We start from the raw sequence: 23,969 nt of genomic DNA, 5'->3' as shown, positions 1-23,969 counted from the left end.
CCTGGGGCACCCACTGTGTAGTGAGGGAGACAGAGGAGTCAAGACTTTACCCCACTGACTTCAGGTTAGTGTTTACCTGCAGGGAGGAAAGATGGAGAAAGGTTTGGGAGGGGCAAGGTTTTAGTTATGTCAAAACTAACATGTATGTAACTAAGATGAAGGGAAGTAGTGTAATGGACACCTGTGTTACACATATGCTAGTGATTCACCCTACGTGCTTCTGATTTCTCTTTTTTCTCTTGTGAAATAAGAGGTTAGGACACATTTCCCTCACTCCAAGGGGTCAGCTCACAAGTACTGGTGGTAGAGAGAGGGGAACCATGGTGGCTGGGACTCACTAAGGATAAACCTGTTAATCTAAGAAAAGGGATTTGGATTTCATCTTATAAATGAAATAGGGAGCTTCCGAAAAGCCCCAAGCAGCATAGAGATGATCAGATTTGCTTTTCAGAAAGATCAGTATGAGGACGCCTGGGTGGCTCAGGGGTTGTGCCTCTGCCTTTGGCTCAGGGTGTGATCTTGAGCCTGGAGTCTCGGGACTCCAGAAGCAGCATGGAGCCTGCTTCTCCCTCTGCCTGTGTCTCTGCCTCTCTCTGTGTGTCTCTCACGAATAAATAAATAAGATCTTTAAAAAGAAAGATCAGTATGGTGGGAGCAGGAATGGTGGATGGAGAAGAAGCTGGGACTGACCAGGTAGACCAGACAGGAGTTTGTCACAAGCTCCCAGATAACAGGGATTCAGGTGCCTGAAAAACAGTTGGAGTGAGGATGAAGTAATGATTTGAAAGTACTTATAAGGTGGAATTGAATGTATTGGATGTAGGGAGAAGAGAGTTATCATCAATGATAACTGCTAAGGGGCACCTGTCTGGCTAGATCTATGGAACGTGCAACTCTTCATCTTGGAGCTGTGAGTTTGAGTCCCATACTGGGCACAGAGATTACTTAAAAAAATAAAATCTTTAAAAAGAGAGAGAGTGAGAGAGAAGGAAAGAACAAATGAACTGCTGAGTTTCGCCCATGGTAGAGGTGCTGCTATCTCCCACCATAAGGACACTGGAGGAATAAATTTAGAAATGAAGATGAGGCGGTGCCTGAGTGGCTCAGTGGTTGAGCATCTGCCTTCAGCTCAGGTCGTGATTCTGGGGTCCTGGGATCGAGTCATACATCAGGCTCCCTGCAGGGAGCCTGCTCCTCCCTCAGTCTATGTCTCTGCCTCTCTCTCTGTGTCTTCATGAATAGATAAAGTCTTTAAAAAAAAAAAAAAAAGAAAGAAAGAAAAACAAATGAAGATGAGTTTTCTATAAATGGTGCTGGAACAACTGGACATCCACATTAAAAAAAAATCTATTGACACAGGCCTTACTTATACCCTTCCCAAAAATTAACTCAAAATGGATCACAGACCTAAATGTAAAATGCAAAACTATAAAACTCTTAGAAGGTAACATAGGAGAAAATCTAGATGACCTTGGATTGGGTAATGACTTTTTAGATATACAATACCAAAGGCACAATCCATGAAAGAATTAACTGTTATGCTGGGCTTCATTAAAACCAACACTTTTTACTTTGTGAAAGACACTTTTAAGAGAATGAGAAGACAAGCCACAGACTGAAAGGAAATACTTGTACAAGACACATCTGATAAAAGACTGCTCTCCAGAGTATATGAAGAACTCTTAAAATTCAACAATAAGTATACAAATAACACATCTACAAATGGGCCAAAGACTTTAACAGACATCTCACCAAAGATCTACAGATGACAAATAATCATATGAAAGCCTCCTTCACAGGGATCCCTGGGTGGCTCAGTGGTTTAGTGCCTGCCTTTGACCCAGGGCGTGATCCTGGAGTCCTGGGATTGAGTCCCACATCAGGCTCCCTGCGGGCAGCCTGCTTCTCCCTCTGCCTGTGTCTGCCTCTCTCTCTCTCTCTCTGTGTGTCTCTCATGAATAAATAAATAAAATCTTTAATAAAACCTCCTTCATATCATAGGTCATAAGAAAAATGCAAATTAAAACAAGAAGAGGGGCAGCCCGGGTGGCTCAGCAGTTTAGCACCACCCTCAGCCTGAGGCGTGATCCTGGAGACCTGAGATCGAGTCCCATGTCGGACTTCCTGTGAGGAGTCTGCTTCTCCCTCTGCCTGTGTCTCTGCCTCTCTCTCTCTGTGTGTGTCTCTCATGAATAAATAAAATCTTTAAAAATAAATAAATAAAGCAAGAAGATACCACTACAAACCTATTACAATGAGCAAAATTCAAAACACTGATAAGACCAAATGCTGGTGAAAATTGAGGGCTACAGGAACTCTCATTCATTGCTGGTGGAAATGTCAAATAATATGGCCTTTTGGAAGACAATGTAAAGGTTTCTCACAAAACTGAACATCCCCTTACCACACATTCCAGTGATCATGCTCCTTGGTATTTACCCACAGTTATTGAAAAGATATGTCCACATAAAAACCTTCACACAGATGCTTGTAGCAGCTTTACTCATAGTTGCCAAAACTTGGAAATGACCACAATGTCCTTCAGTGGATGAATAAATAAATAAAGTGGGGTACATCCAGACAATGGAATATTATCCAGCACTAAAAGAAATGAGTCGTCAAGCCATGAAAAGACAGGGAGAAGTGTAGATGCACATTCCTAAGTGAAAGAAGCCAATCTGAAAGGGCTGCATACTGCACAATTCTAACAATAATCTGGAAAGGCAAAACTATGGAAACAGTAAAAAGATTCGTGGTTGCCAGGGGTTAGAGGGGAGGGAGGTTTGAGTAAGCAGAGAACAGAGGATTTCCAGCCCCGAGAAAATATAGTATCTGTATGATACTATAATGGTGGATACATGTTACAACACATTTGTACAAACCCGTAGAATGCACAACACCAAGAGTGAATCCTGACATGAACTATGGACTTCTGGTGATTATGACCTGTGGGTGTAGGTTCATCTATGATAACAAAGTGCCACTCTGGTGAGAGATGTGGATAATGGGGCAGGCTATGCATGGGTTGGGCCAGGATATATATGGGAAATCTCTGTACCTTCTGCTCAGCTTTGCTGTGACCTAAAACCGCTCTAAAAAATAAAGCCTCTTATAAAAAAGAAGCTGAGAATAATTTTGAAAATGCTGCATATAGACCCTGAAGAAATATAAATAGAAACATTTAATGGGTAGTTTGTATTACTACTTCCTTCTCAACTTATGGATGAGGGAACTGAGACTCAAAGCAGGGAGGATTTTGCTCAAGGTCACACAACACACTAACTGCAGAGGGTAGAATTTGAACTTGGGAAGTTTAACTCCTAAGCCAACAGAAGTAGCCATGTGTAAAATGGGTTCTGAGGCTTGCCTTAGTTTCTTATTATGGCTGTGCCATTTTGAAAGTAGAAAAGTCTCCCTCTGCCTGTATCTCTGCCTCTCTCTCTCTGTGTGTGACTATCATGAATAAATAAATAAAATTTTTAAAAATCTGCATTACAAAAAATAAAATAAAAGTAGAAAAGTTGAGAGTGCCTGGCAGGCTCAGTTGGTGGAGCACACGACTGACACTTGATCTCGGAGTTGTGAGTCTGATCTCCACAATAGGTGTAGAAATTACTTTAAAGAAAAAAAAAAAAAACTTTAAAAAAAGTGGAAAATGTAAAGGGGCCTAAACTGAGGTAAGCGTCCAATACTTCACTAATAGGGGTCAAATGTTGATATTAGTACACTGTGACAAGTTATGGATGTCTGATGTAATGTTAAGAGCAACCACTCAAGAAAATTATGCAGAGTGATATACTCCAAAGCATGGTAAATAAAGAAATGTCAATTTAAAAAAATGTTCAGGTAATGCCCAAGAGGCAAAAAAGAGAAACAGAATGAGAAGCAGAGAAAGACAAAAAAACAAGTAATAGATGGCAGATTTAAGCCTAACAGGTCAATAATTAATTTAAATGCAAATGGCCTAAACATAACCATTAAAAGACAAGGACTAGCATAATGGGAAAAAGGGATGATCCCACAACATGCTGTCTATAAGTAATTCACTTTGAACGTAACAACTATAGTAGTTTCCTAGTGGGGCAGCAACAAATTATGGTAGACTTAGTGGCTTAAAACAACCCACATGTATAATCTTTCAGTTCTAGAAGTTACTAGTCTGAGATGGGTCTTACAAGGCTAAAATCAAGGTGTCAGTGACTTGTGTTCCTCCGGAGGCTCCAGGGGAGAATCCCTTCCCTCTTTTCCTAGCTTCTAACACCCACTTACATTCCTTGGCCCATGGTTCCTCCCTCTATCTGAAAAGCCAGTGGTGTGGAATCTTCAAATCTCTCTCCTCTCTGGCCTCTGGTCAGTCATCTTATCTTTAGCTCTCCTTCTTTCCTCTGTCCCTTGTAAGGGCTCTTACGATTGTATTGAGCCCACCCATACAATTCAAGATGATCTTCCCATTTTATGAACTTAATTTAATCACCCACACTAAGTCCTTGTTGTCACATAAAGTAACATATTCCCAGGTTCTGGGGATTAGGACATTGACATCTCCAGAAGGCTATTAGTCTTCCTACCAACACGATAATCAAGTCAGGAAAGTACATAATGACATATAATAATATGACACATATTAGGTGATTTAGTAGCGCCCCCCCCCCCAATCTATCTCCTTCCTATTGTTTCTGATAATCTATTTACTGGTCTTTTTTTCCTTTTCTTTCTTTCTTTTTCTTTTTTTTTTTTCCTTTTTGAGAACCACCTCTAGCAATCACCCATCCCATGGTAAGAATTTAATGTTGGGGGCACCCGGGTGGCTCAGTTGGTTAAGTGTCTGCCTTCAGCTCAGGTCATGATCCCAGAATCAAGCCCTCTGTCGGGTTCCCTGCTTAGCGGGGAGCCTGCTTCTTCCTCTCCCTGCGGCTCCCCCTGCTTGTGCACGTGCTGTGTCAAATTGAATAAATAAAATACTAAAAAAAAAAAAAAAAAAAAAGAATTCAATGTTGATAAAATTCTTTTTTTTAAATATTTTATTTTTTTATTCATGGAGACACACACACACAGAAGCAGAGACATAGGCAGAGGGAAGAGCAGGCTCCCCATGGGGAACCTGATGTGACACTCGATCCCAGGACCTTGGGACCATGACCTGAGCCAAAGGCAGATGCTCAACCATTGAGCCACCTAGGCATCCCAACGTTGATAAAATTCTTATACTGTTCTAGGCACTGTCCCAAGCCCTGGGACCACCAAGGACTTGAATAAATCAGCATAGGCTCATTTCCTTACCACTCCCTCCCTGTAGACAATAATCAGGGTTGGGATCATGTTTGGATGCCAACCCCTAAAGTAAATTATTCAAAGCAGGTTATTTAATCTCAGATTAATTTATATTCTTATTAACCTATTCTAGTGGGAATATCCGCTGAGCACCTATTACGTCCCAGGGACTGTTCTAAGAACTGATGGTACAGTGCTATCCAAGAAAAAGTCCCTGCCCTCACCAAGCTTACATTCTAGGAGGGGAACCAAAGGGAAAATAAGTAAACACATGTCATTTCAACTAGCATTAGTGCTGTGAAGAGAAATGAAGGGACCAGTGGAGGACTGACTGGGGTAGTACTCCAGAAGGACAGTCAGGGGGGATTATTTGAGCAGAGGTTCAAAGATATGAGGAAGCCAGGTTGCAAAAACCTGGGGAAGAGCATTCCAGGCAAAGGAAAGAGCCAGTATGAAAATCTTGAGGTAGGAACCAATTTGGCATATTTGAAGCACAACATGAAACCATTAAGAATCAGCAGGAAAGTGACATGTTCTCATTTACTTTTATTGTTTTGGCTGTGTGTGAACAATATATTGTTATATGTACAAGGGCAAGAGCAGAAGGGGTACGCAGTAGGTCAATATATAGTTGAGAATTAATAATAAATTCATGCCTTTCAAATACCCTTTTAAAGACTTGCTGTAGTTATTTAGAGCAATTTGTGTCGTCTCCAGCCACTTCAACACTTGATTCAATCACAAATCACATAAAGAAAACATGTCATTTCCCCTATGTTTCTAATGTTGCGATTATCAAATGAATAGTCAAATTTTGAGGTTTGTCTGAAAACCAAAAACGGACCCTTAAGTCTTCATAATCACACCCTCTTACATATAAAATAAGCTCACATGATTAAAAATTCCAAACACCACATATTTTCTAAAGTGTTCTGGTAAGACGACGTTTTTCTTTGGCATAGCAGCCCAAAGAGCTCTAACCTTCATCATTTTTCAAGTTTTAATCTCCACATGGCTTGGCATATTCTGATAACATTGACAAGGTAAAAGCAGCATTTTGTTCTATGTGTAGCAATTGCTTGCAATTAACCTTAATTTGGGCTGAAAGTAGCAACATTTCTGCCTCATAGCAACATTTCTAAATGTATTAGACAGATATCTCCAACAAACTTCATATTAAAAGCAACAAAAACAAAATCTACCACATTGCAGCCTTCCCTTACTTAAGGAAAAGTCTTCAAGCACCAAAGGTGCCAATAAGACTACTCTCTTGGGGGGCACCTGGGTGGCTCAGTCGATTGACCCACCTGCCTTCAGCTGAGGTCATGATCTCAGGGTCCTGGGATCAAGCCCAGCCTTGGGCTCCCTGCACAGCGGGGAGTCTGTTTGTCCCTCTCCTTCTGTCTCTTCCTCACCCCTGCTCAAAAAAGACTACTTTCTTGAGAAAGTAGAGATTTTTGGCCCGTATTACACAGAGTGGCTATATGTAATGATAGTGTTAATAAAGGTAAGAAAAATGTAGGTAAATAATGCTCCAAGAACACACCTTACCTTCCTTCTGTAAGACAAACTTTCGAGGGCAGCTCTGGTGGCCCAGCAGTTTAGTGCCACCTTCAGCCGGGGGTGCGATCCTGGAGACCCGGGGTCAAGTCCCACATCGGTCTCCCCGCATGGAGCCTGCTTCTCTCTCTCTCTGCCTGTGTCTCTGCCTCTCTCTCTCTCTCTCTGTGTCTCTCATGAATAAATAAATAAAATCTTAAAAAAAAAAAAAAGACGAACTTTTGAGCCAACTGGTATTTCACTCTAGGTATGACCACACTATGGCCCAAGTATGTGGAAGTCCTTGCAAATTCAGAGGGACCCACCCAATGCCTAATGTCGTCATTCTATTCCTTTAAAATATATTCAATAAATAATGACCGTTACCTATGTCATTTTTAATCTCTCAACATCACCTAATTGATATGATGATCCCTGTTTATATGAAGTCAGAGGGGCTCGGAACTGTATGTGTTTAGTCACAAAACAAGCAACAAAGGCAGGATACTGACTCAGGCCTGGTTCTACAGTACTGCTTTGATGCTTTTCCCACCAAACTGTGCTGGTTGGATGTCAGACCTTTGATACCATGTGTTAGATCTGCCTTTTTCTTTTAAATGTATTATCTATTCTTTAAAGTCAGAGTCACATCAGGGATTAGGGTAAGTGTATCTTGAGGAAGAAGGAGAGGGGAGGAAAAGAACAAGATTTTCTTGAGTTCTAATTTACCCATATTATCATTTACTGTGTCAAATATGTGCATGCAAATAATGCATGTTTATTGTGGAAGTTAGAAAATTCAGATAAACCAAAGACCAAAAACAAAAAACAAAAAACAAAACCCACCCTAACTAAATAAAAATCACCTGCAATCCCACCATCTACAGATGTGTCTGGATCATCTGACGTCAGCAGGACTAAGCAGAGCTTATAACAGTATGGTCCCACCTACCATCTGTCTCCTTGTCGTGCAAACATAATCAGACTTGTGCTGCAAATGTCAGATAAGGCGGCAGCAGAAAAATCTGGGTTTTACAAAATCATTGCTCCATCTATAGTCTCATTTAGATATTCATAAACCATGTTGGCATCTGCATGATGTAAAGTTGAGAAGTTTAAATGTTTTATTTTATTTTATTTATGTATTCATGAGAGACACACAGAGAGAGGCAGAGACATAGGCAGAGGGAGAAGCAGGCTTCCTGTCAGGAGCCCAATGTGGGACTTGATCATAGGACCCCGAGATCAGGACCTGAGGCAAAGGCAGATGCTCAACCACTGAGCTACTCAGGTGCCCCTAAATAAGTTTGTTTTTTTTATTTTTAAAATATTTTATTTATTCATGAGAGAGAGAGAGACAGAGAGACAGAGAGAGGCAGTGACACAGGCAGAGGGAGAAGCAGGCTCCATGCAGGGAGCACGAAGTGGGACTCGATCCCGGGTTTCCAGGATCAGGCCCCAGGCTGAAGGCAAGTGCTAAGCTGCTGAGCCACCCGGGTTGCCCAAGTTTGTGTTTTTAAACAGCAAACTATTGGTTAAGTAAAAACCTCAGTATAGGCAGATAATTTCCATACTGAAAACATTAAACAATCTATTAAGGAACATCTCTTATTACGTAGTCATTAGCAGTGTCTCATAGAATTAAACAGTTGTAACTATCCCATTGTAGGCAGGATAACAGGTAAAGATATGGGTTTCAATCCTGGCTTCAACACTTATTTCATGGCCTTAAGCAAGTCATTCAATTTTTGTGGGACTCACTTATCTTGAAAATGGGGATGATGATATTAAGTCTTTAGAAAGATCCTACAGAAATGTTGTGAGGACTAAATCATTTAAAATATAAAATGAGCTTAGCATAGGGGCATCTGGGTGGGTCAGTCAGTTAAGTGTCTGCCTTCAGCTCAGGTCATGATCCTGAGGTCCTGGGGTTGAGCACCCCCATTGTGATCCCTGTTCCGTGGGGAGTCCACTTCTCCCTCTGCCTCTGCTCCTGCTCTCTCTCTCAAATAAATCGATATTTTTTTAAATGAGCTTAGCATAACACCCTGCACATGGTAAGGGTAAAAGGATCTTTTAAGTTAAAATCCTTGAAATTCGGGCAGCCCCGGGGGTGGGGGTGGGGGGGCGCTCAGTGGTTTAGCGCCACCTTCAGCCCGGGGCCTGATCCTGGAGACCCGGGATCGAATCCCACATTGGGCTCCCGGTGCATGGAGCCTGCTTCTCCCTCTGCCTGTGTCTCTGCCTCTCTCTCTCTCTCTCTGTGTCTCTCATGAATAAATAAATAAATCTTTTTAAAAAAAAATCCTTGAAATTCTAAGATTTTGAGCCTTGATATTTTTATAAATCCTTCCTAAAAATGTTTGGTTTTTTTTTTTTTTTTTTTTAATATCTGTTTTCTAAGAAGGTAGATAACATTCTGTCTCCATCAGACAATGACCGGCTTTAAGAGCATTGCTACATTTACTAAGAAATAAGATACTAGCTCTATTTAAAAAGTTAACTAGAAAAAATGAAAAAAAAAAAAAAAAAAAAAAAAAAAAAAAAAAAAAAAAAAAAAAAAAAAAAGTTAACTAGGCTGGCAGGCTCAGTTGGTAGAGCATCTGGCTCTTGATCTCAGGATAGTGAGTTTGAGTCCCATGTTGGATATAGAGATTAATTAAAAGAGACAGAGAGAGAGGCACCTAGGTGGCTCAACTGGTTAAACGTCTGACTCTTGATGTCGGCTCAGGTCATCTCAGGGTTGTGGGATCGAGCCCTGCATCCAGCTCTGTACTCAGCACAGTCTGCTTCAGAATCTCTCTCTGCCCCTCCTGCGCTACTCACACACACACACACTCTCAAATAGTAAGTAAATCTTAAAGAGAGGGGGAGAGAGATAATAAGAATAAATGTTATCATGGTCATCAACTCAGATACAAATGAATTAATCCAGGACTATTTGGGTACTCAGTGCTGTTTAGAATTTTTATTCATTCTTAATTAGTAACTTTTCTCATTTTCTGAATCTTCCTTTCTTTTCCTCTCAGTAGGGAAAAATAAAGACCATTGTGATTGAGCTTCTTTTATTTTTTTTTCTTCAACACAGCATCTAAAAGTGAGTATATTTAACCATATTCAGCTTGTAACAGAGCAAATGGATAAATGGAGAAATAATTCATGCTACAGCTTATTATTATATGAACGGGCAATAGAAAAGGTTGGTAGATGAAGGTAGTGGAACTCTTTTAGGAATTAGAACCAAGAGGCTCCATAATCATCTGGCATCCACTCAGTGTTGTCCCTATGGTTAACGAAATGTACCTGATGGGAACTCCAGGGATCTTTCAGATCTTTCATCTAAGGTCCCAGTCAACTGTGGCCACAATGTAAAACTTGTGAGCTACTCTCTGCACAGAAACAGTCATCTGCAAAGGTTCCTTTGTGTGTGGACAGTAATTGTTCAAATCTTAGATCCCTGGCAATCTTTAGAGTCACTGGATACTTCGGCCCCAATTTCTCAATTTCAGCCATTGTGGTCAGTTATTCGAGGGATAAGACAGTCCATCATTGACTGTACTAAGTCGAGTTTGGCTTCAATGGGAAAGTTGATAAAGTTGGTATCAACCAGGATGTGGCCCGGTGGGCCCAGCTAAATGTTATATTGGAAGAATAAGCAGGAAGGATGTTGAGAGACTTCTCTTTCCTTCAGCACACTGGCATCTTTTCTTTCTTTTTAGTTATGTCAATCTAGTCCTCTCTTTGTCTCTCATCTTTGAGACTAAGCATTCATTCCATGGTCACATATTTGCCTTCGTTTCCCCATATTCACACTGCACTCGTTTCTTCAGGGATCACCTACTTACTCCTTAAAAAGCCTCTATCTTGGGATCCCTGGGTGGCACAGCGGTTTGGCGCCTGCCTTTGGCCCAGGGCGCGATCCTGGAGACCCGGGAGAGTCCCATGTCGGGCTCCCGGTGCATGGAGCCTGCTTATCCCTCTGCCTATGTCTCTGCCTCTCTCTCTCTCTCTCTGTGACTATCATAAATAAATAAAAATTTAAAAAAATAAAAAAAAAGCCTCTATCTTGAAGTTTTCTGGAGGGCATTAGATAATTCAGTCCACTGTTGAACATCCTGGGCCAAACGAGTCACTTTGCTGTCCCTCCCTGATACTCATAACCAGCATCTTTTCTCCAGCAGTTGTCCTGTTTTCAAACAGCTGCTCTTCTGCAGCCTGTGGGATGTGAGGGGCAGCAATGAGCACCAGTGAGCAGTGGCCTAACTGCAGAGCAGTGGTACTTACAAGTCCCTACAGTATCTGAACCACAGTTAATCTGCACCAGGATAATTGAGGGTTGACTGCCGTTTTGTTTGAACTCTTCTCCATTACCCTAGTTAGCCAGGACTGTATATGATTATTTTTTGACTAAGAATGGCAATTCTAGAGAAAAAGAATCAAACACGTTGCTGATTTACTGGAATAACTTAAATACCAAAGAATACATAAAGGAATTACATAAGTAAATTATGATACAGGCATGGAATATTGTGCAGTCATTAAAAATAATGTTGTAAGCCATTAAAATTGTGTTGTTAAAGAATATTTATTGAAATAGAAAAATCTTTACAATGTGAAGAAGCAGGCAACAAAACAATATGGAGACTATATTATTTTTGTGAAGGAACTGATGCATGAAAAAACTGGGACATATGTAAAAATATGAACATTGTTATCTTTGGGCAGTGGGATAAGGTTTTTTCTTTGTATTTTTTTTTTAAGATCTTATTTATTTATTTGACAGAGCAAGCAAAATAGCACAAGCAGGGGCAGAGGCAGAGGGAGAAGCAGACTCCTCACTGAGCAGGGAGCACAATGTGGGACTCGATCCCAGGACCACGACCTAAGTCAAGGGCAGACACCCAACTGACTGAGTCACCCAGGTGCCCCATTTTCTTTGCACTTTTTGGTGTTTCCCAGAATTTTTGCATACTTGTATTAATTTTGTAAATAGAAAAATGCAAAATGAGAGAAAAGCAGAGGGAAGGTGCCAGAACCTGGGAATATCTACATTTAAGGTATTCAATGAGGAAGAGGAATGGACATCTCAGACTTGTACTTTTTAAGAACTAATTTTTCTTTTTGATAATTCTTGCTATTAGATCTATTTTAGCTTCCTAGCCTCCTATTAGTATTATATACTTAACCTAGCCTTGAGCATCTAGGTTAAAATAAGGGGAAAAGACTTTTTTTTAATAAAACAAAAACAAAACATACAAATCAATATTTCTTATAGTCCTAGGAATCCCATGAACAGATGCTGGCCATACACATAGCACAATCTTTGAGGTCCTAAAGAGGTCTTTTATTTTAATACAGTGTAGGTAAGAAATCCTCCTTGGTAAAGAAGTACTTCTGGAAATTGTATTAATTATTTTAGGCTTCAGTAGTTATCATTTGTAAATATTTCTTTAGACACACTGTTTCTGTAGCATTGAAAGAACCCATTCCATTCCATACTAGAGGTTTACAGGTGTTAGGAGTAACCCAAGTAGTGACCAAGCTAATCCATCTCACAATTTTGGCCACTGCTCTAAAAGCAGAGTTATCATATAAAACATCTCATACAGAGGCATCAAAATATGATTCGTACTCACAGACACTACTAACAGCCAAAATAAAATAATGCTCCATTAAAGCAAAATGAAGCAAAACAAAACTGCATTTACATGTATTACATGCATTTACATAAAAATAAATACAAGATACAGAAAAACCATTTGTTAAAAATTACATATATTAGGCAACAGAGAATTGGGCAAACTGGAAAAACTTTAGTGTTGTCATGTAAATTTAGGAAATTATAGATAAAATAAAATCTACAGGTTTAAGAATGTATTGCAAAGAGACTTTATTTCCAGATTTTATCTAAAACCCTTTTGGAATACAGCTTATATGAATAAATACTTGGAGAAGCACCTGCTTTCAAACAGACTTCCCACTAATCAACTTAATAACTAACAATCACAGCAAGAATCAAGATTACTTTTCAAGATTTGATTCCAAGTATTTCTTACATAACTGAACCTACATGGCTGTAGAAACATAAAGGCTTCAAATCTGGGCTTAGGTGATCCTGAGGTTAAACTCCAAAGCACTCTCTGCAATCAAAAGGAACTAGGAAATACTAGAAAATGGGCATCTACCAGCTAGCTTAACCATCGATAGTATAGAAATACTACAACTGTGAAAAATTGGTCCCCAGGGAACATAAGCTCCTTAAGGACAGGCATGTTCGTTTGTGTTTTGTTCACTGCTGCACCCCAGCATCTAGAACAGTGTCTCCCACAGAGTAGACACTCAGTATTTTAACTAACAAATGAATCAGAGACCATTCTTCATGTACATGAGGAGTCAATCCAATTTCATGTTATTTATTGATACTGCAAAATCTCCCACCAAATGGAGAAGCTGTTACTGAATGATGAAGATGTTATGAAGCTAACTGTACTATAACTGCATACTTTTGAATAAAATGAGTGATAAAAATTATGGTATTTCCTCCCAAGGAGTCTGGACTGAAGTAATTGTGAAATCACTATGCTTGTTACTAAAGAAAGCATGATATAACTGAGGACATAACATTTCATGTGTTTCCATCTTCTTACAACCCTCCTAAACACAGTAAGAAACCCAGTGGTAATGTACAGGGGCTGCTTCCTTCAGACACTGGTGCATCCCTGATGGCACTTGTGCCAACATCTGCCTGGCAGTGCAAACAGATGGAAGACATTAATCATGTGTTTGGTGTTCCCACCTTGTCCATCCAGCTTCAAAAATAACTGCACTGAGCTAGATGAGTCAGCAGCTGGTCTTCCAAAAGCTAGTGCATCACTCCCAAAGCAAAAAGGAAAAAGTTCACGTTTCAGAGGCCTGAATCAGCGCCAGAAGTATCCATGTAGCCTCAAGGTCTCAGACTCCCCAGTGATCTTGTGCTCCCTGGATACCAAGGCAGAGACAGATCTGCAAGCTGCAGAAAAACAGGTGGGTTCTCATACACAACTGTGGCCCCAGGCAATAGAGTAATGGTTTATGTTCACATTGTGGATTAACTGTTTTGAAGGATCAAAATGCAGAAGACAGCAGCATTCAATATTTAAGGTTTTCTTGACAATAAAGCACTAAAAAATGTGAATAAGTCATACTTTTATTTTTCAGAAGCGAAAATGGCAAGTGGCAACTTGCCTTTGGAAAGGACATTAAAGAATATCGGGGTAATAAGCTATCTCATAGAGACAGTAGCCCACGCATGACTCTATTAGCACACAGCTCTCAAAGAAAGTCCAATTAAATAAATCTCAGAATTACATGCTTTCAAGTAAAGCAACAAAACAAAAAAATATCAAGAACAACAAAAAGTGATATAGAATCCATAAAGTGGTATGTGAAGAAGAAAAAGGAAAATCTGGAAATCCACACACTGATTGAAATCAAGGGAGCCCAAATCCTAAAACAGAAAAAAGAAATACGTTAAAACACAGTATTTTAGGAGTCAAATGAGGTTACTGTAGATGCACATTTTAATGCTTCAATTTATTCAGGACATTTTTTTTTCTCTTAAAGCACTTCCATATTTGCTGTAGGAGATAACATGAATGACAGTGCAGAGATCTACCTTCTCAATGAGCTCTTCAAGTTTTAAATATCAAATCTGAGTCTGGAATCCCAATTAAAAGTTTATATAATAGACTACAGAGAATGAAATTTTTTTCTAAATTGCATTTGCTTAATTTTCCCAACATTATGGCTTAAAAACAATCTGTACAAAAAAAAATCTGTACACTTTTGAAAGAGACACAACAATTTACAGTATGAAAACAGGGCTATGTGAAACTATACAACCTTTCTTATAAAGTAGGACTAACAACTTCCAAAATGAAGATGCTTACTGCAAAATGACAGAGTTGATGGTGGACGGGGTGGAGTGGGCGGAGCAGAGCCACCAGTGGAATGTACAGAAGACCCGCATTCAACAAACAGTGTTGTACTGATTAGTTGTATCTTAGTCTCAACTTACTGAGGTCTCAATTTATCCCCTGGTAAGAAGAGGCAGGTGGATCTCTAACCTTCATTTCAGTTTTAAACCCAAAGACTCTTATAGTAAGAAAAGATCTGAAAAACTTCTTGGACAATTAGTTGAATAAATTCCTCAGATCCCAACAGGGTCTGTCACTGTTCAACTCTCATGACAATAACTATAAAATATATCCCATAATTTCTACTGTGAGAAAAGAAAAATCTACCTTACTGGCAAAGTTCATCCTCATCTCCTATTTATACATTCACAATAAAGAAAAATAAACGTCTGTTCCTTTCCTGGCCTCTAAAGTACTCTCTGAGACAGAATCAACTGAAAACCTTAGGACCATGACTCTGGCCAAAATGTCTAGCCTGTACTGGGGCACCTGGATGGCTCAGTCAGTTGGGTGTCCAGCTCTTGATTTCAGCTCAGATCATGATCTCATGGGTTGTGGGACTGAGAACCATGATGGGCTCCATGGCTGGGAGTCTGCTTGAGGAGTCTGTCCCTTTGCCCCTCCTCTGCCCTGGGGCTCACACAGGTGCTCCTCTCTCTAAAATAAATTAAAAAAAAAAAAAAAAAAAAGTCTAGCCTGTCTTTCTCTCTGCCTTCTCTCTCTGAAAATTGCACCCTACATGTTATATAGGACTTCTCCATTGCAGAGGAGATTGTACCAGGGAATCATTTTCCTGATAATCTATCAAAACCCTAAGAAAAATCTAGCATTTTTGGAAGATTATTTATTAGGATAGACTAATGTATGGCCCTGGAAATAAAAGCCTTGTAGTAGCAGGGTCTTAGAGAACCAGAGAGTTGGACAAGAAGAGTTGGATCACCTGACTTATCCAGGTGGACCACTTGTTTAAAGATTCGGCCAATTAACAATTCTTATAGGTGGGGCCAAACTTTAGGTTAGAGTAAGTATTTTATAGTCATTCAGGGTTAAGATTCAATCACCCTTCAGGTTTAAGGAAGAAGAGAAGAGAAGAGCTTTAAGGATCATACTGACCCCCAAGAAAGCATTAGAGAAGGAAAGACATGCTGTATGAAACTATCTACAACTCAGTTTCCTCATTACCATCCTATGATACTATGAACTATCTTTTTGCTTTGGTATTATCTTTTTGTGGTGAGCTCTCTCTTCCAACCATAATCTCTGCAGAGACTGAATCAGAGATGCTCAGAGGGTTGAACGTCTGCCTTTGGCTCAGGGTGTGATCCCAGAGTTCTAGGATCGAGTCGCATATCGGGCTCCTTGCATGGAGCCTGCTTCTCCTGTCTCTGCCTCTCTTTGAGTCTCTCATAAATAAATAAAATCTTTTTAAAAAAAGAAAAAAAAAAAAGAGAGACAGAGAGAGAGAGACGGAATCAGGAACTGCAGGAGCAATGAGGGTACATAAAAATGCTTTCCAAAGTCTAGAGATTGGGATCCCTGGGTGGCTCAGTGGTTTAGCGCTTGCCTTCAGCCCAGGGTGTGATCCTGGAGACCCGGGATCGAGTCCTGCGTTGGGATACCTGCATGGAGCCTGCTTCTCCCTCTGCCTGTGTCTCTGCCTCTCTCTCTCTGTGTCTCTCATGAATAAATAAATAAAATCTTAAAATAAAAATAAAAATAAAAAAAGACTAGAGACGTTTCAGGCAAATGGAGACTTGTGTTCCTAGACAGGCAAAATGAGGTTTAGAACATTAGAAGATCTCCTGAAATTTCCTATGGCTCTCAAATTTCCATAATTTTGTACAGATAATATACTATAATAAAGATTATACAGGCATATATCACTTACTGTTTCTTCTTAAAAATATTTATGGATATAGCTGTGTTTTTCTGAACGTCTCATTAGTAATACTCAGTCTTGTGAGTCTGGTTCCATAATAATCTATAATGTAACTACTTCCATCTGAAGGTCCAACAATCTAAAAAAGAAAATTTTCAAACTTATCATTTTACAAAGACATTTTCACTATACTTTGTGTTCACTCTGCTTAGTTGTTGCTAAATTATTTCAGTAGCACCAAAATACAACTTAAACTAACTCAAGCAAAAAAAAAAAAAAAAAAAAGTAACTTAGTGGCTCCTATAGCTGAAAAAAGGGTACTGGGGAAGACTACAGGATCAAGAGCTACAGGAACCAAGGCTTTAAGAACTGAAATTCCATGCCCTCTTAGGACCTTGGTCTGGCCTCTGGGCCTTTCAGCTCTTATTGCCTTCATTCTGCAGGGAGGCACTCCCACTTGGTAGCCAACAGCTCCAGATTTTTATCTTCAAAGCTCAGCAGCTCCCCACAGAAAGAAAGAAATTTTCTTCCTCAGTGTTTGTATACCAATTCCACTGAGGGACTGAGTCATCTGTATGGGTTTTATGCCTACTGCTGGACAAATTACTATAGCCAAGGGAAGAGGATTAATAGGATTGGCTAAGCCAGTCCTCGTAGGAAGTGAGGTAGTGTGACTGACAATCCTTCCAGAACCACATGGAATGGAAGAGATAGAAAAAAACAACACATGCTCATTGCAGTCATCTTGTCCACTTAATCATATTTCTAACAATCCAGTTAACATGATCTCTACAAGTTATTCTTTAAGGTAGTAATCTTCAAACTGTAGCCTTAGGAGCACACAAAGATTTACCAAGGTGTATGTGAACCCAGATGGTTTCAATGAATTTTGAGATTCTTAATTCCCATAAATACTATTTGTAAAAGTGATCCACCTGATACCAAGCTATAGCGGAAGCATCATGCTAGATCTCCTTCCTACTTCCCCCTCCTTATGGTCCTTTCTCCCACTTGATGACAGTAAACCACACCTGCCATCAAAGCACACCTGGGTCTTAAGACGGTACATTGCCTCTGATGTGCCAAACAAAGAGATAATTCAAAATACCGGACTTCAGGAAATCTCCTTTAATTAAGAGTCCAAAAATTGCTCGCTCTGCCTGGTCTTGTTCAAAAGACACATTCCCAGTAACATTTTACTTTTTTTGCTTAAAGATAATTTGCCGAATTATTTCTATAATATGTAATGTGTTCATGCTGTTTTGATCAATTGTGTATCAATAATTATAATGACAACAATCCAGTAATTTCAGAAAATTTTAAAATCTTTCCAGTTTAAGAAAAAATGACCTGCAGACTTTTCAATCATAAAAATATATTACATTAGGATAAAATTCTGTGGGAGAATGGAACTAGAAATACAAATTCAAGGAGAAAAAGAAACTATGTAAAAATCACAATGGTTAGTGAAGGGTTCATTCTTGTCTTTTTAAATGAATGATATTTAAAATTCTATGGTATTTATATTCTGTTGGATACATTTTAAAATTTGATATTACAGTTTTATTTAAATATGTCAATATTTGCAAAACAGAAATTATATCCTTTGCAACTATTTAAACTTATGATGAAAAATTTAAATGTCAACTTAAAAACATGAGGAGGGTAGGGATTTTTTTAAAAATTCTTTCAGGAGTTATACAACTAGTTTTAAGAACACTGCTGTTGCACATGCTTCGTTTTAAAAAAAGTTTAGTTTTTAAACTATTTGACAAATACTGAATTCCTACAACACTACAGGCACTGTGCTAGGCATTATACACACAGCAATGAGTTAGATACAATCTCTGCCCACAAAGAGCTTATACTAGTGAGCTATAGATTATGAATATTAATATTCAAATAACACAAAGCACTTTTGTGCTAAATACTATGTTGTATGCTGTTATGCACTTTGACTTATTTTCCAAAGATTAAATTAATTTGGCTTGACATTTATGACTGTTATTTAAGAATTTAATAAAACCTTGGGGCGCCTAGGTGGTTCAGTCAGTTAAGTGGCTGACTGTTGATTTCGGCTCTGGTCCTGATCTCGGGGTCCAGAGGCTGATCCCTGCATCAGGCTCTGTACCCCATAGGAGTCTGCTTAAAATTCTGTCCCTCCCTCTTCCTCTGCCCCTCCCCCTGCTCTCTCTCTCAAATACCTATATAAATAAATCTTTTTTAATTAAAAAAAGAATAAAACCTTTTTAATGGTCAAGGTCCCAGAGGAAACTACTATGAGCGCTAAGCCAGGAAAAGAACGGGTAACTAGGAGTCACAACATGTTTTGAGACTATATGAGCAGAACAAAAAAAAAAGTAAAGACTAGCCTATAGAAATCAAATCATATGGCAAAAAACCCTTCTAATTAGGAATATATGCACGGATTGGAACCAGGCCTTTTGTCCCATTCTCTTTTTCTTCCTTTGCTATCTCCCCTAACAACTATACTTATTCCTGTTGAAAAGAGGTATTCACGGTTGGAAATAAGGAATGTCTGATTTGGTGAGCTTTTAATAATCATGCATTTCTAATAAGCCTACCTGAGGCTCACTTGCCTCTCTTGGGAAATGAAAAACTGACTAAAACTCAATTAGGATCTAGATGTTTTACAATCTTGTAAAGTTAGTAGTTAATATGTAGAAAAATGATAAGGTGTTGTTTTGGTTTGTTTCATTCTTTCCTCTGTTCTGTAGAGAGGATAGCCCCAAAGGACAGAATTTTATTACTTGGTAATACCTGATCCAACTCTGTATCTAATTTAGCCATTTGATTACCATTCCTCTCCACTTGAACTATGTAATTGTGGCTCCTCAATAACTAGTTCTGTCATGGTAGTTCCAATCCTCCTTCCAGAGACTGGTTCAGCCTGGGCACAAAATCTCATTCTGGCCGACCACCTGTGGTGCAAGTTCACGAATGGTACATCTGTCTTTAAGAAGATACGTGTGATGGGCAGCCTGGGTGGCGCAGTAGTTTAGCACTGCCTTTAGCCCAGGGCGTAATCCTGGAGACCCGGGATCAAGTCCCACATCAGGCTCCCGGCATGGAGCCTGCTTCTCCCGCTGCCTGTGTCTCTGCCTTCTCTCTCTGTGTGTGTCTCTCATGAATAAATAAAATCTTTTTAAAAAAAGAAAAGAAGATATGTGTGAGAGGAAATGGATTTTTTTTTCTGTCTCTGAAAGTCACTATGTCTTGAAGTGATGCTAACCAAAGGACCTGAAGATGGCAGAGAGAAAGAAGGAAGGGAAAAAAGAGAAATAGGAAGGGGGGAAGGAGGGACACCTGGGTGGCTCAGAGGCTGACCATCTGCCTTTGGCACAGGGTGTGATCCAGGGATCCAGGATCGAGTCCCGCATCAGACTCCCTGCATGGAGCCCACTTCTCCCTCTGCCTATGTCTCTGCTTCTCTCTCTCTGTGTATTATAATTTTACGATATTTCCATGAACAAAGGTACATCTGGGTAAGTGCTTGTAACTGTGGCCTAGCATTAAAGGATGTATCCATTCTCCTATTAGTATACACATCTAGTTTGATTCCAGCTTCCTGCTATCACAAACAGGCTACAACAGACAAAATCTTCACACATAACCCCTGTGGACAGCAATACAAATTTTTTAGAGTAAATGCCAAGTATTTATTTATATATTAGTTATTCAGGTGATTCTGTGAATCACCTATTAGTTTACTGTACTCATTTAACTATTAGGATTTATCTTTTCTTGTTGATTTGCAGAAATTATTTGTATATTCCACATATCAATTCCTTTTACTACCTTTTATTCAGTCTATTAAGTGTTAAGCCTGTCTATGCCTATGGCATCTTTTTAAAAACAATTTCTTAATTTTAAGGTAAACAGTTCACTCTTTTTTTCTTTATGATTTACATTTTGGGGATCTTGTTTGAAAAGACTTAACCAATCTAAGGTCATGAAGATATTTTCTTCAGTTAGCTTTATATAAAAGTTTATACCCAAAAGAACTGAATAGGGCCTTAAATAGATCATTGTACACAAATATTCATAGCAGAATGAGTCACAACAGTCCAAACGTGGGAAACCACCCAAGTGTCCATCAACACATGAACAGATAAACAAAATGTGGTAGATACATACAATAGAATATTCTTCAGCCATAAAAGGGAATGAAGTTTTAATACATGCCACAATATCAATGAACCTTGAACACATTATTTAAAATGAAATAAGCCAGACATAAAAGAACAAATATATGACTCCACTTACATGAAATATCTAGAAAAGACAAATTCACAGACAGAAAGTAGACTGAAGGTTACCAGAGATAGGGAGGTGTGGGAAAAGGGGAGTTATTGCTAAATGGGCACAGAGTTTCTGTTTGGGGCAATGAAAAGGTTTTGGAAATAGTGGTAACAGTTGTACAACACTCTGAATGTCGTTAATGCTACTGAACTGTATCTTTAAAAAAAGTTAAAATAGTAATTTTATATCATATATATTTTTTTTACCATGCCAGAAAAGTGCTTACTTTATGTGAACTTTAATATTGTAGTTTTGTTGCAATTTAAAAACTTTTGATTGTTAGTAGGAAATGTATTTTTGTTTGAATATACTTAGGTAACATCCTAATAAATTAAGTTAAAAAATGTGGTTACTAGTAAGTACTTTAGCAATAGCTTTCTAACTATGCTCCCTTATTAATGTCTTTGTCATTGAAGTCATACTGGCTTAAGTATTTCAAATTATCTTACAAATTTAAAATGTTATGAATGAATTGAGGGAAAGGACAACTAAGAACACTTTATACAACTCTATCAATGCACCCTTTTTCTATCTAATCCACTTAGAAGTTTCTCCATACGAGGAATGCAAATACTAACACTGGCAAGATTAAATCCTCTCCTAAAGACCTATTAACCAGGTGAAATAAATAAAATGACTCAACTGTCTGCAATTAGAGGACAATGATACAACATGTGTCCATCCTAGTTCTCCCCCCCAAAATAAATGTATATTCTTTTAAAACCGAAATTATAGTTTTGTGTTCACAGCTGACTTCTGCGTGTGGTTAATTTTAATACAAGGCCGTTAAAACTATCTAATTAGTCACATTTAAATTAAACACCAAAATTCCTACATAGTGCCAAAGTCATGCATTCAGACCCCCTAACTTCATTTGATTTAAACACTGGTTAGTATTAATCCTAAATAATCAATATAGGGACGCCTGGGTGGTTCAGTGGTTGAACGTCTGCTTTTGGCTCGGGACATGATCCCAGAGTCCAGGGATCGAGTCCCACATTGGGCTTCCTGCATGGAGCCTGCTTCTCCCTCTGCCTATGTCTCTGCGTCTCTCATGAATAAATAAAATCTTAAAAATAAATAACCAATATAAACATCATTCCTCAAGAAATGAATAAGATTCATACGTTTTATCTCCTGAAGAAAACAGTTTTGGGATTAGTCTCAAAACTAGTTTAAGATACTCTTTGTGGGGTGTCTGGGTGGCTCAGTCAGATAAGCACCTGCCTTTAGCTCAGGTCATGATCCCAGGGTCCTGAGATCAAGCCCTGAGTTGGACTCTGCTCAGCAAGAAGCCTGCTTCTCCCTCTCCCTGTACCCCTCCACCCCGCTCATGCTTTTTCTCGCTCTCTCTCAAATAAATAAATAAAATCTTTTTTAAAAACCAAAAACATAATAGATAAATCTTTTTAAAAATATTGTTTTTTGAACATTCCTTTAATTTACTAAATTAAATAAAAATCTGCCCACAGGTTAAGTGAACAAAGTGAAATCTATCTAGTTAAGGTCACATGACAGAGCAGAGGCTACACAATATCAGTCTCCTCAGTTTTCCAGTTTATTTCCCCAACAAATTGCACCAGGGTTAAATAAATAATACAGAGGGCTATTTGAAAGACTTGATATCTATAAAATGTCTGTTTTTTATATATTGCTGTCCTACATCTAGTGAACTATCAAGGACTTCGATCAACTTTTCTAGTACTGGTAACAGATTTAGGGTGATTACAGGTTTAGTCCTTCTTTTGAGCAATAGTATATGCATGTCACATGGCAAGGGAATAGGCTAGGTGTTGGACAAAACTGGCTTACACAGAAGTGAACTTACAACTTGAGGCTTGCTTATGCTCTAGTCTAAAAAGCCTAGGCTTGGGGATCCCTGGGTGGCGTGGCGGCTTAGTGCCTGCCTTTGGCCCCCCGTGTGATTCTGGAGTCCCAGGATTGAGTCCTGCCTCGGGCTCCCTGCATGGAGCCTGCTTCTCCCTCTGCCTGTGTCTCTGTTTCTCTCTCTCTGTGTCTCTCATGAATAAATAAATAAAATCTTAATAAAATAAAATAAAATAAAATAAAATAAAATAAAATAATAAAAACCCTAGGCTTTTAAAATTTTTAGTAAAATTCAAAGAATTTAAACAAGATAAAAATCAAGATAACTCACTTTCATTTTAAGCCTATAGTTCCCAAGGAAACATTTTACTTCTGATAATAAATGGAATCTTATCAGAACATTTTTGGGATGAGTTGGGATGTGAAGTCCTGTCCTCTACGGCAGAAGGCAGGACCTCAATTTATTATACCTGATTGGTACTCACTAAACCCATTTTCACCATGGCATAAAACTTACTATTTATAGTTTATCATCAACTTTTATTTTCTTCATTACCTCTTAGTGACTCTAGGAAATTTAGAACTTCAAGGTCCTAAAGGAAAGCAAGCACTTTAAAAACTACCTTTATTTAGCTACTCATCTTCCCTGTAATTGGTACAAAGACATACTTTTCACAAGGTATATTGCGTTCAGTTCAAATCAGCCAAAATTTTTGATGGCGTATACTATGTTTAGCATACTACTAGTGCTACAGTAAAAAAAAACATTTTTTTCTAAACAAATTTACGTGTACAAAGTCAAACCTGGTGTCCAAAAGTTAAAAAAAAAAAAAAACCCACAAAGCTACTGTATAATCCTGGGCTAAAATGAATTATCTATATTAAATACCAAACTAATGAGATATTTTATAAATTTGTTAATGTCTTGAAATTATTCTGCTTTTGTGAATTTCTACTGTTCGTATTTCTTCTAGTCCCTTAAGGAGATCTACTCTGATATGTTATTAGGAATAAAAATGAAAGCAATTTCTTCTGTGATGCGTAGAATTTTTAAAAATTGTCACAAAGTACTCTGACATACTTCCTTCCAACAACTTTCTACATTCCAACTCATATTTCCATTTTCTCTCTACCCGTTTTCATCTTTCTGATTTGTGGCTATCTAGTCTCCACTC

At 38.7% G+C, this 23,969-nt stretch overlaps 1 protein-coding gene and 1 pseudogene across 1 annotated transcript in view; both read right to left on the bottom strand.

Moving 5' to 3' along the window:
• Positions 1 to 9,568: 9,568 nt before the first annotated feature.
• Positions 9,569 to 10,593, bottom strand: LOC100685210 (annotated as a pseudogene).
• Positions 10,594 to 12,132: 1,539 nt separating this feature from the next.
• TM2D1 (TM2 domain containing 1) overlaps positions 12,133 to 23,969 on the bottom strand; it is a 40,646-nt gene continuing 28,809 nt past the window's right edge. Inside the window, exons 6-7 of the mRNA XM_038537345.1 lie at positions 16,654 to 16,783; positions 12,133 to 14,296 (exon numbers count right to left, since the gene is read on the bottom strand). Coding sequence (XP_038393273.1) covers positions 16,673 to 16,783 — 111 coding nt within the window. The 3' untranslated portion in view covers positions 12,133 to 14,296; positions 16,654 to 16,672. The remainder of the gene's footprint in view (positions 14,297 to 16,653; positions 16,784 to 23,969) is intronic.

Source organism: Canis lupus, chromosome 5 (genome assembly GCF_011100685.1).
Source record: "Canis lupus familiaris isolate Mischka breed German Shepherd chromosome 5, alternate assembly UU_Cfam_GSD_1.0, whole genome shotgun sequence".
Classification (NCBI taxonomy): Eukaryota; Metazoa; Chordata; class Mammalia; order Carnivora; family Canidae; genus Canis; species Canis lupus.
The sequence above is the reverse complement of the archived record's forward strand: the minus strand, read 5'-3'. Positions and strand labels throughout refer to the sequence as shown.